This window comes from Ahaetulla prasina, chromosome 3, assembly GCF_028640845.1.
Source record: "Ahaetulla prasina isolate Xishuangbanna chromosome 3, ASM2864084v1, whole genome shotgun sequence".
Taxonomy (NCBI): Eukaryota; Metazoa; Chordata; class Lepidosauria; order Squamata; family Colubridae; genus Ahaetulla; species Ahaetulla prasina.
Genome location: NC_080541.1, coordinates 187,460,698 through 187,474,804, shown reverse-complemented (window position 1 = coordinate 187,474,804; position 14,107 = coordinate 187,460,698). Strand labels below are relative to the sequence as shown.

The 14,107-nt window shown below is 36.2% G+C and overlaps 1 protein-coding gene and 1 long non-coding RNA gene across 6 annotated transcripts in view; one reads left to right on the top strand and one right to left on the bottom strand.

Moving 5' to 3' along the window:
- The window catches only part of LOC131195432 (uncharacterized), a 100,902-nt gene that overhangs the window by 51,189 nt on the left and 35,606 nt on the right, over window positions 1-14,107 (top strand). The gene's annotated exons all lie outside the window — the stretch shown is intronic.
- The window catches only part of IGFN1 (immunoglobulin like and fibronectin type III domain containing 1), a 44,009-nt gene that overhangs the window by 8,363 nt on the left and 21,539 nt on the right, over window positions 1-14,107 (bottom strand). Inside the window, exons 15-17 of the mRNA XM_058177318.1 lie at window positions 10,045-10,341; window positions 8,864-9,163; window positions 7,682-7,859 (exon numbers count right to left, since the gene is read on the bottom strand). Of these exons, the coding sequence (XP_058033301.1) occupies window positions 7,682-7,859; window positions 8,864-9,163; window positions 10,045-10,341 (775 nt within the window). The remainder of the gene's footprint in view (window positions 1-7,681; window positions 7,860-8,863; window positions 9,164-10,044; window positions 10,342-14,107) is intronic.

The following is a 14,107-nucleotide window of genomic DNA, read 5'->3' as shown; positions in this document are numbered from 1 at the left end:
TGGACATTATTGTGTTTGCAATTATTATCCTGATAATAATTGCAATTAATTGCAATTAATTTATGCATATACTTCATCTTTGTTTTGTTGTGAGGTTTTTGAATTTCATAAAGAAGAAAAAGCTGAGCTAGTAAGATATATATATATATAACAGCTGCGATCACACATTGCTCCCAGAAGCACGAAGCTGAAGCCTGAAGATGACGAATGAGACTTCGTCGAAACGTCGCCAAGACACTTCCAATTTTACACGGGAGAAAACCCGAACAACCAAAGACCTATATACAAACACCCGTGAAAACCTCAGAAAACAAATATATATATATATATATATATATATATATTTTTTTCTGAGGTTTTCGCGGGTGTTTGTATGTAGGTCTTTGGTTATTCGGGTTTTCTCCCATGTAAAATTGGAAGTGTCTTGGTGACGTTTCGACGAAGTCTCATTCGTCATCTTCAGGCTTCAGCTTCGTGCTTCTGGGAGCAATTGCATCAGACAATATATATATCAGACAATTGCATCAGACAATATATATATACATTGTCTGATGTATGAGATTGGGTTCCCAGCTGTTGTCCTAAAGGTGTCATTCTTTGGGTTCTGAGGTCAGAATGAAATATAACTCTTTTGCCATACAGAATTACAATTGTTCTGACCAGATAACAATATTCTAGATTGACTTCCGGTGGCTCCACCTCTTCGCTGAGCCCCTAATTAAAGGGGCTCCGCACTGAACATCGTAAAAGCCAGGAAAAGCCGGCTTTAATCTTTTTCCCTGGATGAAAGGGGAAAGATAAGAGCAGCAGGGAAATGTTGGTAGACCTCCCCAGAGGCTTTGTTTTAATTAAGCAGAGCCCCGAAGGGTCGACGGGTCCCATAAATATTCCTGCCATACTCTGACTTCAGTGCGTGCCTGCAAAAGCAGGAAAAGAAGAAAGTGTCCATCTCTGCTAATTGTCTTATCTTTATGGATCTCTTTAAGCAGACGGAATGAGTGCCAGCGGACAATTATTGGATTGCAAGTATTTTTGATTTCCTGACTTCTACCTTTTAAAAAAGAGAAATTTTTTTTCCTTTGTTTTAATTGACTCTTAAAGATGGCGCCTGAATGGGAGTGAAAGTGACGAATGGAATTTCAAACAGTCTGTGCAACTAAGAAGATAAGAAATGTTATGTGTGGATTTTAATGAAGTGAACTGAGCTCTCCTATACTTGAAGGGAAGGAGAAGTTTCTAGACTTATATTTTGTGAATTTTAAAAACTGAAATGGCTACTAAACCACCTAAGACTGGGGGCAGAAGGGGTTCTGAACCAGCTTTAGAAGATCTGATTAAAGAGCAAGGGAAAGTGTCTGAAGAAAGGTTTAAGGAGATTATGGATAATAATGAGAAAATAAGAAAAGAAATAAAGAGAATAATAAAATATAAGAGAAGATATCTTGATGGCTTTTCAAGGTTTGGCAAAAAGACTGGAGGTGGTGGAGGAGGAGGTGCAAGAAATTGTTCAGTCAAATCAACAAATAGAAAATAGAATGGGGGGAATGCAAATCAAATTGGATAAAAATGAAGATCAAGTGGTGGTGATGCAGTATAGAATGATGGAAGGAGCTCTGAGAATTAGGGGTTTGAATGAGGAGAAAGGGAAGATTTAAAAAATTTATCAGAAGCTCTGGCTGAATTTATTGAACTTGATCCACAAGAGGTTGCTTATCAAATTGACAAAATTTATAGAGTTAATTCTTGGATTGCTAGGCAAAAGAAACTTCCTAGAGACATTGTGGTTTATTTTTGAAAAGAACAGTGAGGAATCAAATTTTGCAAGTTGCTTTTCAGAAAAACTTGAAAATAGGGAACAGGAGTTGAAGGTTTTGAAAGAGATTCCTCCCAAGATGTTAAGGGATAGAAAGGACTTTACATTTTTACACAAGAACTTAAGAAATACCAGATTCAATTTAGATGGGAGGTTCCAGTTGGCTTGACAGTGTATTATCAAGGAAGGAGATATCGTATTGACACAGTGCTTAAGGCCAAAGATTTTCTTTCTACAGTGCTGAAATTTGAAATAGAAATAATAGAAAAAGAATTCAAGAGACTCAAATGGGTGTGGAAGCTGAGGTGATTCCAGTGATGTTACCATCAGAGGAACAACCACAAGAACAAAGACAGACGAGGGGAGCCCTTAAGCGTAAAGAAAAGGAGCAACAAACTCAAAGTAAAGTTCAGGATTCTGCTACAGAAGCGGTGGGAGGAGCACGGCCGAAGATACGGAGGACGATCTTCAGTTGATTGCTCAAAAGCTTCAGCAGCCCAGTAATGGCAAATAAAATCTTGACTTGGAATGTCAATGGTTTGAACTCAGCTCAGAAGAGAAGAAAAATATTTCATTATTTGAAACAATTTAAAATGATGTTATTTGCTTACAAAAGCATATTAAATTATCAGATCAAAAGTACCTAATAAACTCAAAGTTAGGTAAACATTTTGTTGCTTCAGCTTTGGAGAAAAACATGGCATAGTGGTTTATTTGAGAAAAGATATACCAGCCAAGTTAATAGAGGCAGATATTCACGGAAGATATATTGCTATTGAACTTACAATAGAAACAAAAGGACTCTCTTGCTTGGTATATATGCACCCAATCAGCAACAAGAAAAATTTTATAGAATGTTATATGATAAGTTGATTCTATGGGATTATAAATCGTGCATTATATTGGGAGATTGGAATGGAGTAATAGATACACGAAAGGACAAGAGAATTTCTTCCAAGAAGATACCTGCACATGCAAAGCTGCCTAAATCCTTTTTTGATATGATAGAAGATTTTGAGTTAAGAGATGTATGGAGACTGCGGAATTTGGAGGAAAGAGACTATACTTTTTTCTCTGATAGGCATCAATCCTTCTCACGTATTGATTTTATTTTAATTTCTAATGATTTGCTTTTTAGGGTGAAGAAAACTAAGATATTTCCAAGATGTTTGTCTGATCATAGTCCTGTTTGGATGGAATTGCAATATGGAAAAGAGGGTAGAAGAACTTGGAGATTAAATGAAAATTTGTTTAGATATCAGGATAATGTAAATCAATGTAAAAAGCAGATGAAAGAATTTTTTGATTATAATTTGAATAATGAAACATCGATAGAAATGGTTTGGGACTCCAGTAAAGCTTTTATGAGAGGTGTATTAATATATCTTAATAATAGACAGAGAAATAAGCAACAAAGACAGCGTAGGTATTTAGAAGAGGAAATTTATAAGAAACAACAATTATTAATACATAATCCACATGATCAAAAACTTAAAGATGCAATAAAGTTACTACAGAATCAATTTAATATGATAATGGCTGATCAGGTGGCAACAAATATACAATATGCCAAACATAATACTTTTTGTAATGCAAATAGACCTGGTAGGTGGTTAGCATACACTTTAAGGAAAAGACAAAAACAACGTACTATAGAAAAAATAGAATATAAAGGCAAAGAGAGATATCAACAGGATAAAATTAAAAAAGCTTTTTTAGAATATTATACAAATTTATATCTTAAAGATAATATATTGAATAGGGATATTGATAATTATTTGAAGGAATATAAGGTTAAAAATATAACTTTAGAACAAATGGATGAACTGAATCGGCCCATAACCTCGGAAGAAATTATTTTGGTAATTAAACAGTTAAAAATGGGGAAAACTCCTGGTACGGATGGGCTTACAGTTAGTTATTATAGGAATTTACAGGATGAGATGTTAGGTCCACTTAAGAAATTATTTAATCAGATACAGTTAGGAGGGGGAATTCCCCCCTCATGGAGAACCTCTTTTATTTCATTGATACCAAAAGAGGAACAGGATTGCTCTAAACCTGGGAATTATAGGCCAATCTCACTTTTAAATAATGATTATAAGATTTTTGTTAAAATAATAGCTAATAGATTAATGTTGATTCTGCAGCGAAGAATTCATAATGATCAATCTGGATTTATAAAAGGGAGACAGATGAGGAATAATGTTAGGCAGATTGTTAATTTACTGGAGTACTTAGAAAAGAAAAATTTTATTCCAGCAGCATTTATTTTTCTCGATGCAGAGAAAGCTTTTGATCGATTGCATTGGGATTTTTTATTTAAATTAATAGAAAAGATGCAATTTGGAGATGGTTTTTTAAGAATAATTAGGGCAATTTATGGAGAGCAAACAGCACAGATTATAATCAATGGTAGCTTAACAGAACCTTTTAAGATTGCGAAAGGAACAAGACAGGGATGTCCTTTATCACCATTATTGTTTATTTTAACTCTAGAACCATTAATGGATAAAATACGTGGAGTAAAGGAGATAGAGGAATTAGAGTTAGACAATATGAATATAAGTTAAGAGCTTTTGCAGATGATTTGGTGATTACTTTAACAAACCCTATAAATTCTAGTAAATCTTTGTTGGAAATAATTGATCAATATGGGAATGTCTCAGGGTTTAAGGTAAATCAGAAAAGACAAAAGTGATAATAAAAATATGGCCATACAACAGAAAGAAAAACTAGAGGAAGTAACAGGATTTGAAATTGTAAAGAAGGTTAAGTACTTAGGGGTTTATATTACGTCATCAAATGTGAAATTGTATAAGAATAACTATGAGGTTTTATGGCAAAAAGTTCAGAAGGAGTTGATTGTTTGGAAAAAATTGCAATTATCTTTGTTGGGGAGAATTGCTGCTATTAAAATGAATGTTTTACCTAGATTTTTATTCCTCTTTCAGATGATACCAATAATTAAGAAAGATAAGAATCTTGAGGAATGGCAGAAGGGAATTAACAAATTTATATGGGAAGGTAAAAAAGCTAGGGTTAAAATGAAAATAATTCAAGATTCTCGGAAAGGGAGGTTTAAAATGCCTAATTTTAAATTATATTATGAAGCAGCTGCTCTCTCTGCAATAAGTGATTGGTTTAATTTAACAGAGGACAGAATTTTGAATATAGAAGGTTATGATTTGCTATATGGATGGCATGCATATTTAATTTATGACAAAAAAGTGGATAAGGCCTTTAAAAATCATGTGTTAAGAAATGCCCTTCTGTGTTTGGAAAAATACTCTTATAAACTAAATTATAAGGTTCCTATATGGGCAAGTCCTAGACATACAATAGAAAATATAAACATAGAACAGAATCAGGAAATGATTACATATAAAGATCTTTTGTATACTGAAAGAGGTAATTTGCAGTTAAAATCTCTGCAAGTATTAAGAGAGGAAGGGAAAAATTATACTTGGTTTCAATATGAGCAACTACGTGCTAGATGGAAGGGAGATCAGAAAATTGGTATAGAGCAGAACGAGGGAAATTTGGTAAAGCAAATTAGAAATCAGTCTCAGGAGCATATAAAGAGATTGTATAATGTGTTACTTGAAATAGATTCTGAAAGGGACTTGGTAAAGGACTGTATGATAAAGTGGGCACAAAATTTTCAGGAGCCAATATTATTGGAAACGTGGGAAAAAATTTGGGTTAGAAATGTTAAATTCACGCAGGCACAGAATCTGAGGGAAAATTTTTATAAAATGTTTTATAGATGGCATCTAGATCCTAAAAAATTATCGTGTATGTATCCAGATATGCAAGCAAAATGTTGGAGATGTAATTGTGATGACGCTACATATTTTCACATTTGGTGGACTTGTAAGGACATAAAGGCCTTTTGGATAAAAATTTGGTGGATTTTACATGTTGTTTTGAAAAAGAAGATAAAGTTCCTGCCGCAATTTTTCTTGTTGGGAATTATTACGGATTGTACAGTAATTGAGACTAAATTGATTTTAAATCTAATAACTGCAGCAAGATTACTAATAGGACAATATTGGAAGAAAAAAGAAGTACCAACGATAGAAGAATGGATATTGAAAGTTGCCAATTTGGCTGAGATGGCGAAGATATCAGCCTTTTTGAAAGACAATACGCAAGAAAGATACTTAAAGGAATGGAAAAAATGGATTGACTATATTCAACGTAGATATCAGACTAAGAGTTATCAGACTGTTTTTGAATGATTATGATGTATTATTTTTGATTGCTTTTGGGGGAAGTTAGGAATTGATGATTGTAGGGGTATAATTAAGTTGGGACGAAAAATTTTTTAGCATATGTTTGTTTTATTTTTAACTATACCTTGTGCTCGTTCCGGGAAGTCGGGGGGGGGGGGGTTGCGAAGGGAGGGGGGAGGAGGGGGGGAAAGGGGGAAAAAATTTTTTGTAAAACTTTTTGAATAAAAAAACAACAACAATATTCTAGATTCTTTGCATTTGATTGTTACGATCCGTTCTGACCAAATTTCAATGATTTTAAACCTGGAGAATAATAAATAAGATTCTATAGCATTCATGAAACTTATATAGAAATAGAAGAATAATAGCAATCCAAGTCTGTGAGCACTGAAATAGAAATGCAAAAAGAGTCTCCATGATTGGAGGAGCAGGGAAGGTGCAGTGACACAAATAGGAAATTTCTATTATGACTTTAACACGTTATTTTCTATTTGGTGACCAATGATCTTCTTACTTTAAGATCAGATAGACACAGCGATGTAAAAGGTATCTGGGGAATATGGCAAAAATAACAGAAAGTGTATTTTGGGACTAGAGCTAATGTATGATTGCAGAAATTGAAGAAAGTCATAGGTTGTAAAATAACACACACACATTTCTGTCTCTATCTCTATCATCTCTCGCTCTCTCCAACCCCCCATCTCTGTCTGTCTGTCTGATTCTTCTGGGCACAAAGAATCCCAAGAAAAATCTGGAGATTTTATTTTAGATCAGGGTGGGAGGGAAATATATATTTACATATATATATGTTGTCAATATATATTGTTTTCTATATAATCCCAACTCATATGAATATTCAATAACTATGACTGTGTTTGGCCACATACCTTTCAACAACATCTCAATGCCACATCCACTGAGAGAAGGATTATGAATTGTTTTGCAACCAATACTTTATTCTGATTAAACTTTACAGAGGTAGTCCTTACAAGGAAAGGAAAGTGTATTTATGAATACTAAGAAAAGAATATTATTTGGACAATTCTAGCCAGATCAAACCTTTTCTAGTGAAAATGCTTCTAATATCTAATAACTTATTATCTCTTTCAGCATTTAAATGAACTTAATTCAATAATATATTTTCCCAAAATGATAGAGGTAGTCCTCGATATACAACCACAACTGAGCCCAAAATTTCTACTGCTAAGCAAGATAGCTGTTAAGTGAGTTTTGCCCCATTTTATGACCTTTCTTGCCACAGTTGCAATTGCTAAGTTAGTAACATGGTTGTAGAGTGAATCTGGCTTCTCCATTGACTTCGCTGTCAGAAAGTTGCAAATGGTGATCACATGATCCTCATGAAGGTTGCAATACTGGGATCCTGAAACCATCATAAATACGAGCTAGTTGCTAAGTGTCTGAATTTTGATTATGTGATCATGGGGATGCTGCAACACTCATGTGAAAAACAGTCATAAGTCATTTTTTTCAGTGCCATTGTAACGTTGATTACTAAACAAATGGTTGTAAATTAATCTGCACTGTTAACTATAAAATACAAGTGAGTATTACAATTCCCTTTAATTAAATCTTTTAACTTCCTCCTAGCTCTTATAGAATCATAAATTACTTGCCTGTTATGGGAAAATCAGTGACAGATGTCCAGAAGTTACTGCCCTTCTTGCGTTTCTCAACTCTGTAGCCCAAAATTCGTGAATTCCCTATTTTATGTGGTGCTGACCATGAAATTGTGATGGCATCTTTGTTGGCACTGTTAATTTTAGGTGGAGCAGGAGGGCTTGGAGAAGCTGAGAAATTGTTTCCAAGATTTTAAAATTATGTTGTTTCATTGTCAACTAAGATAATAAAAAACAGCTAAAAGAGGATCTGATTTTAAAGGTAAAGTAAGTCAAAACTGATTTTAACTGACAGGTGCCTCAAATAGCCCTCATAAAGCTATGTAACAAGGACTGGGTCATCATGAAGTTGGCTGCCAACTAATGATCTCCAGATGTGATAATGGTTAACATAATTAGGTTTTATTGATTTTATTACCATAAGATCATATTTCTCCTAAACCCTGTCAGGTTGGCCCTGAATTTTCTCCATCAGTGCTCTAGGACTTTGTTGTTTTATCTCTGGAGTCCTAAAAATCAGGGAACTCCCTAGGAACAATTTACAGGGGGATCCCACATCATTGTCCTCTCATTTTCAAGTAGCACCTCAGGTCTCAGTTGCATCATGCATCAGAGCCTCAGGAAACACCTCCAGGTCCCCTCTGAAACCCAATAGGATCTATCAGATGCCTGGGGACTCTGATCAAATAAATCCTTTCTCCCTACAATGAGAAGCAGCTACAATATAGTGAATTCCAAAACTTTCAGAGAGAGATCTGGCCATAATAAGATGTAGAGGTTTTCCTTACAGGTGTGAATTTTGCTTTGTTTTATCTTATCCCAAAAAAAGGCAGCAGTTCAAAATTGATTCTTGAATATCTTGGATCATATTAGCAAAGAGAATAAATCTTCTATTGCTATTCTATTCTATTAATTTATCATATTAATGAAGATCAATAAAGATAATACATTAGTATTATCTTAGGGACTTTCTGTAAGAACTGCCAAAATAATGCATCTGAAATGCTCAAGAAATAATATTTGTGCAAAGTACTCATGAGATTGAATGGCAATGTTCAAGTTCAGTAGAATGTAGTCTACATTTAATATTAATGTCAAATTCTTCAAATTTTGCTCTAGTGTTAGACATTGTCATAATCCTTTGACAAACATACATAAAGAAAATGACCAATCACCTTTTGCAGCAGCCATGACTTCATTAGATTCCAGGGCCTCACTGGTGCCCAAGGAATTCACTGCTTTCACCCTGAAGTAATAGCTTGTATCATGTTCCACTTTGTTGGTGGTGAAAATAGTAGAGCTTCCACTGGTTTTTCCCAGTGTCACCCAGGTCTTTCTACCAACCTGTTGCCTCTCAATAACATAACTCTGGATTGGTTTACCACCATCATCTCTTGGGGGCTTCCACTGAATAGTTATGCCATTTGCGGAACTGTCTACAACCGCTACAGGGCCTGTTGGTGATTGTGGCTTATCTAAATGAAAGACCAAAACAGACAACATGGGCAAGGGCTTTATTATAATCACATGAGAGAAGCTAACAGACTAAGGCTAGAAATAAATAAATTATAAAAAAGGAAGTTAATGATACTACAAATGCACTATTTAATCCCTTGACTATATTGAAATGGCGAATCAGATGCTAATGGATTAAATACTAATGGATTACACTCGTTCTTGTCTATCTCCTCTTGCTCATCTGCCTATTACTACAATTGTCTTCTATCTGAGAAACAAGTATTATTCCAAAATGGAAGAAACTTCCATCTCTGGTTCCCAATACGAGGTTCCTTTTTACTCAGAAAGAACAGTACACAACAATAATAACCAAACAAATAAAACATTAGATCAAAGGAAGAGTTCAGAAAAAAATATTGGTATAATTATAGCAATGTATACATTATATATATTGTATACCTGTGTTTCTCAACTTTTTTTTTTTGCAGATGGCCTCCTCTGACCGTTTTTCCCCCACCTGTATCCCCTCTATGTCCAAATTCCATTACTATAGACATGAGACAGTAAGTGATGCATTTTCTGATGCAAGACAGTATTTACAATACAGTACACTTTGTTTTTCTGTGGCCACCTCACCTGTGGTCCCCTTTAAATGTCCTAGGGACCACAGAGGGTCTTGTGGCCCTCATTGAGCACCACTGCTGCACATTATAGTGCTACAAACAAACTTCTTGTATCTGTCTTTGATTATATTGAAAAGCATTGTCTACTTTATTTCACATCAACTTATTTTTATCCAACTTCCCATGAAGAAGCAATAAAAATTCTTCCATGTACAAATGTTTAACAGTACTTAATTTTAACATATATATATATATGAATACTACAGTTCCCTCACCTATCACTTCCAGCTTGAGAGGAACTTCCAAACTTCCACACTTATTCTTTAATTTCACTTTATAATCTCCAGTATCCTTCCGGCTGGTGCTGGGTATGGAGAGTCGAGTAAAGTTCTCTGAAGAATCTATGTTTATCCTGTCATCATCCAGAAGTTCCTGATTATCCTTTAACCACATTACTCTGATTGGTTTCTGACCTTCAAATGGAATCTTAACCATGGCATTTTTTCCTGCCTTTACCACGATAGGTTCCTTCTTTAGTTTTTCCAGAAGTGTTGAGTCAACATTTGGAGGATCTGAAAAAGAGTACACTAAATAAGCCACTAAATGTAAACAAAGCCGAAAGCTTGCTATTTTTTACTTTTTAAAAATATCTTCTGACAAAACATGGTATGTTCTGGCAAAATCTTCTGGCAAAATATGAGTGACTGCATAACTTTATTACTCGTTGAATGTTTAAATTCTCTCACAACAAATCTTATGAAAATCTGAAAGAAAGAAAGCTAGGAGTGAATGATATGCCTCTCCCTCAATTTTAATTCCACCCTTTTTCTAAAGAGTCCAGTCTTGCTAATCTCCATTTTTTCTTCCAAGTTCACAAATTTTAAGATTAGTTGACAATAATCATTTATTTTCTTCCAATGATGAAGCTTTAAGGACCTGTTTATATGTCTATAAATGTGTTTATAGCTAAGAGATGGGCTATTGGAAGAAAAGTTCATTTGTAGTATTTTAAGAGAAAGTGATAAGTTACTATAATTGTTTATATTTATGATAAAGGGGGAAGTCATTTCTTTATATATTTCTTTTATTTGCTATATTTTCTTTTCTTTCTTTTTTCTTTTTTTTATTTGCATTTATATCCCGCCCTTCTCCGAAGACTCAGGGCGGCTTACACTATGTCAAGCAATAGTCTTCATCCATTTGTATATTATATACAAAGTCAACTTATTGCCCCCAACAATCTGGGTCCTCATTTTACCTACCTTATAAAGGATGGAAGGCTGAGTCAACCTTGGGCCTGGTGGGGCTTGAACCCGCAGTAATTGCAAGCAGCTGTGTTAATAACAGACTGTCTTAGCAGTCTGAGCCACTAGAGGCCCTTTTCTCCATTTTCCTGTTTTTCTTACTTTTCTTCATCTTCTATTTATCTTTTTTTATTTTATATTTTTTTATAGTGGCTACTTTTAATAAAATTACTATTAAAAAAGAATTCAATCTTTTTTAAAAAAAATATGATTCCAACCAACCAGAACATGAAATCCCCTAGCACATATACAATTCCTTAACAGTTTTGTTAAAACACAAAGAAAAGTATTCCCAAGATGTGGCTAAAAAAATGATCCAATATTATAACCAAGGGAAGATGCTGTTCTAGATATTTAGAGCAACATAAAATACAGTACAAAGAGTGAAGGTAGGAGCCATTGCTAACACTCGGTAAAAGAAATAAGATTTAAATATTAGAGACATTGGGAGTCAAGAGTTATACTAGATAGGTAGGTAAGTAGGTAGGTAGGTAGGTAGGTAGGTAGGTAGGTAGGTAGGTAGCAGGCAGGCAGGCAGGCGGCAGGCAGAGAGAGAGAGAGACAGACAGACAGACAGACAGACAGACAGATAGATGATAGAGGCTTGAACACTTGCCCAAATGAATAAAATGAAATTTAATTGGAAGAAATGTGAAATGTACATTTGGGTGAGGAAAAAAGGGAAATGTATAAATATAGAATGGGAGAGTTGCAATAGCACTTGTGAAAAAAATTTGGATGTTGTAGTAGATCTCAAACTGAAAGCTACAATTGCATTGTCTAAAAAAGAAAAATGCTACATTTGGATGCATTAACAGGAATTTAGAGTCCAGATTATAGGAAGTGCATTGTCTTACTCTGCCTTGGTCCAAATGGAATATTGTGTCCAGTTCTGAGCACCACAATCTCAAAAGGCTACTGACAACCCAGAGTGAACTCCAAGATGGTAAAGGGACTGGAACAGGGGTGAAATGCTCCCGGATTGGACTGGATCATGCAATCTGGTAGCGACCGTGGCCAGTAGTTTGGCAATCTGGTAGCTATGGCGGAGCAAAGCTGGGTGTCATTACTTCCTGATTTTAACCAGGAAGTAATGTGTTTTTTACCTTCTGCGCATGCACAGAAGGTTCTGTGTATGTGCAGAAGGTCTACGTATGCATGTGACACACACACGCGCAAGCAAGTGAAGTAAGCATGTGCACACAGCATGTGTACTTCCGAACCGGTAAGGAAGGTAAGTAGATTTCACCCCTGGACTGGAAGCCCAGTGCTCAGGGGTGAAATCTACTTACCTTCCTTATCGGTTCGGAAGTGCCCGTGCCACGTGCACATGCTCACTCTGCTCACATGTGCACACATCACATAGGCGCGCAGACCTTTTGTGCATGTGCAAAACCTTCTGCACATGCGCAGACGGTAAAAAAAACATTACTTCCTGGTTAAAACCAGGAAGTAATGACACCCGGGCAGGTGGGCAGACCTTCGCTCCGCCATCAAAACCGGATCGCCAAACTACCAGCCAAGATCGCTACCAGATTGGGTGATCCGGCCCGATCCAGGAGCATTTCACCCCTGCCAGTGCTTTTAGGGACAGTTAAAAGAATAGGGGCTAGTTCTGCAAAAGAGAAGACAGGTGAGGAGAGGAGGAGAGGTATGTTAAAATGTAGCTATCTGTAGCTGCTATTATATAGAAGTGGGAGTAGACTTGTCACCCTAAGTGGTAGGATCAGAACTAATAAGTTAGCTATTATGAGATAGTTCCACTTGATAAGAGCTGTTAACCAGTGAAATAAATTGCTTCATTAGATGGCATTATATGATCACTGGAAATATTTAAGCAGAAGTTGAAATGCTTTATTAGATACTGAGTAGGTGAGTCTATCAAGTCTATGATTCTAAGTTTAAAAGGAAGGAGACTGAGAAGCAGTCTGAGTGCTAAGAACAACAATGGAAAGTTATTGCAAAAAGAACAAGCATTAAGAGCAAGAAGCAGAGGCTTGACATTACATTCATGTATGATATACACTGTAATGAAGTGGGAAAAGTGATGATACATGATGATGATGATGATGATGATGATGATGATAATAATAATAATAATAATAATAATAATAATAATAATAATAATAATAATAATAATAATAATAATAATTTAATTTTTATACCGCCCTTCTCCCGAAGGACTCAGGGCGGTGAACAGGCAAATAAAACAATACAATATATTACAATAAAACACATTTTAAAAAACTTATCCAAAATAGCCTAAATTTAAAATACCATACAAAATATAAAAAATAAACCCCAATAAAATCCATATTTAAAAACCCTATTTAATCCAGTCCTGCTCGAAAGAATAGATATGTCTTCAGCTCGCGGCGAAAGGTCCGGAGGTCAGGAAGTTGTCGAAGTCCTGGGGGAAGCTCGTTCCAGAGGGTAGGTGCGCCCACAGAGAAGGTTCTCCCCCTGGGGGTCGCCAGCCTACACTGTTTGGCTGACGGCACCCTGAGAAGACCCTCTCTATGGGAGCGTACTGGCCGGTGGGAGACATGTGGTAACAGAAGGCGGTCCCAAAGATATCCCGGTCCTATGCCATGGAGCGCTTTAAAGGTGGTAACCAACACCTTGAAGTGCACTCGGAAAACCACAGGTAGCCAGTGCAGCCTGCGCAGGATCAGTGTTATATGGGAGCCACGAGTGGCTCCCTCTATCACCCGCACGGCCGCATTCTGAACCAACTGTAGTCTCCGGGTGCATCTTAAGGGGAGCCCCATGTAGAGAGCATTGCATTAGTCCAGGCGAGAAGTGACGAGGGCGTGAGTGACCGTGCATAAGGCATCCCAGTCTAGAAAGGGGCGCAACTGGCGGACCAGGCGAACCTGGTAAAAAGCTCTCCTGGAGACGGTCACCAAGTGTTCTTCAAAAGACAACCATCCATCCAGGAGAACACCCAGATTGCGCACCCTCTCCATCGGGGCCAATGACTCGCCCCCAACAGTCAGCCGCGGTTGTAGCTGACTGTACCAGGATGCCGGCA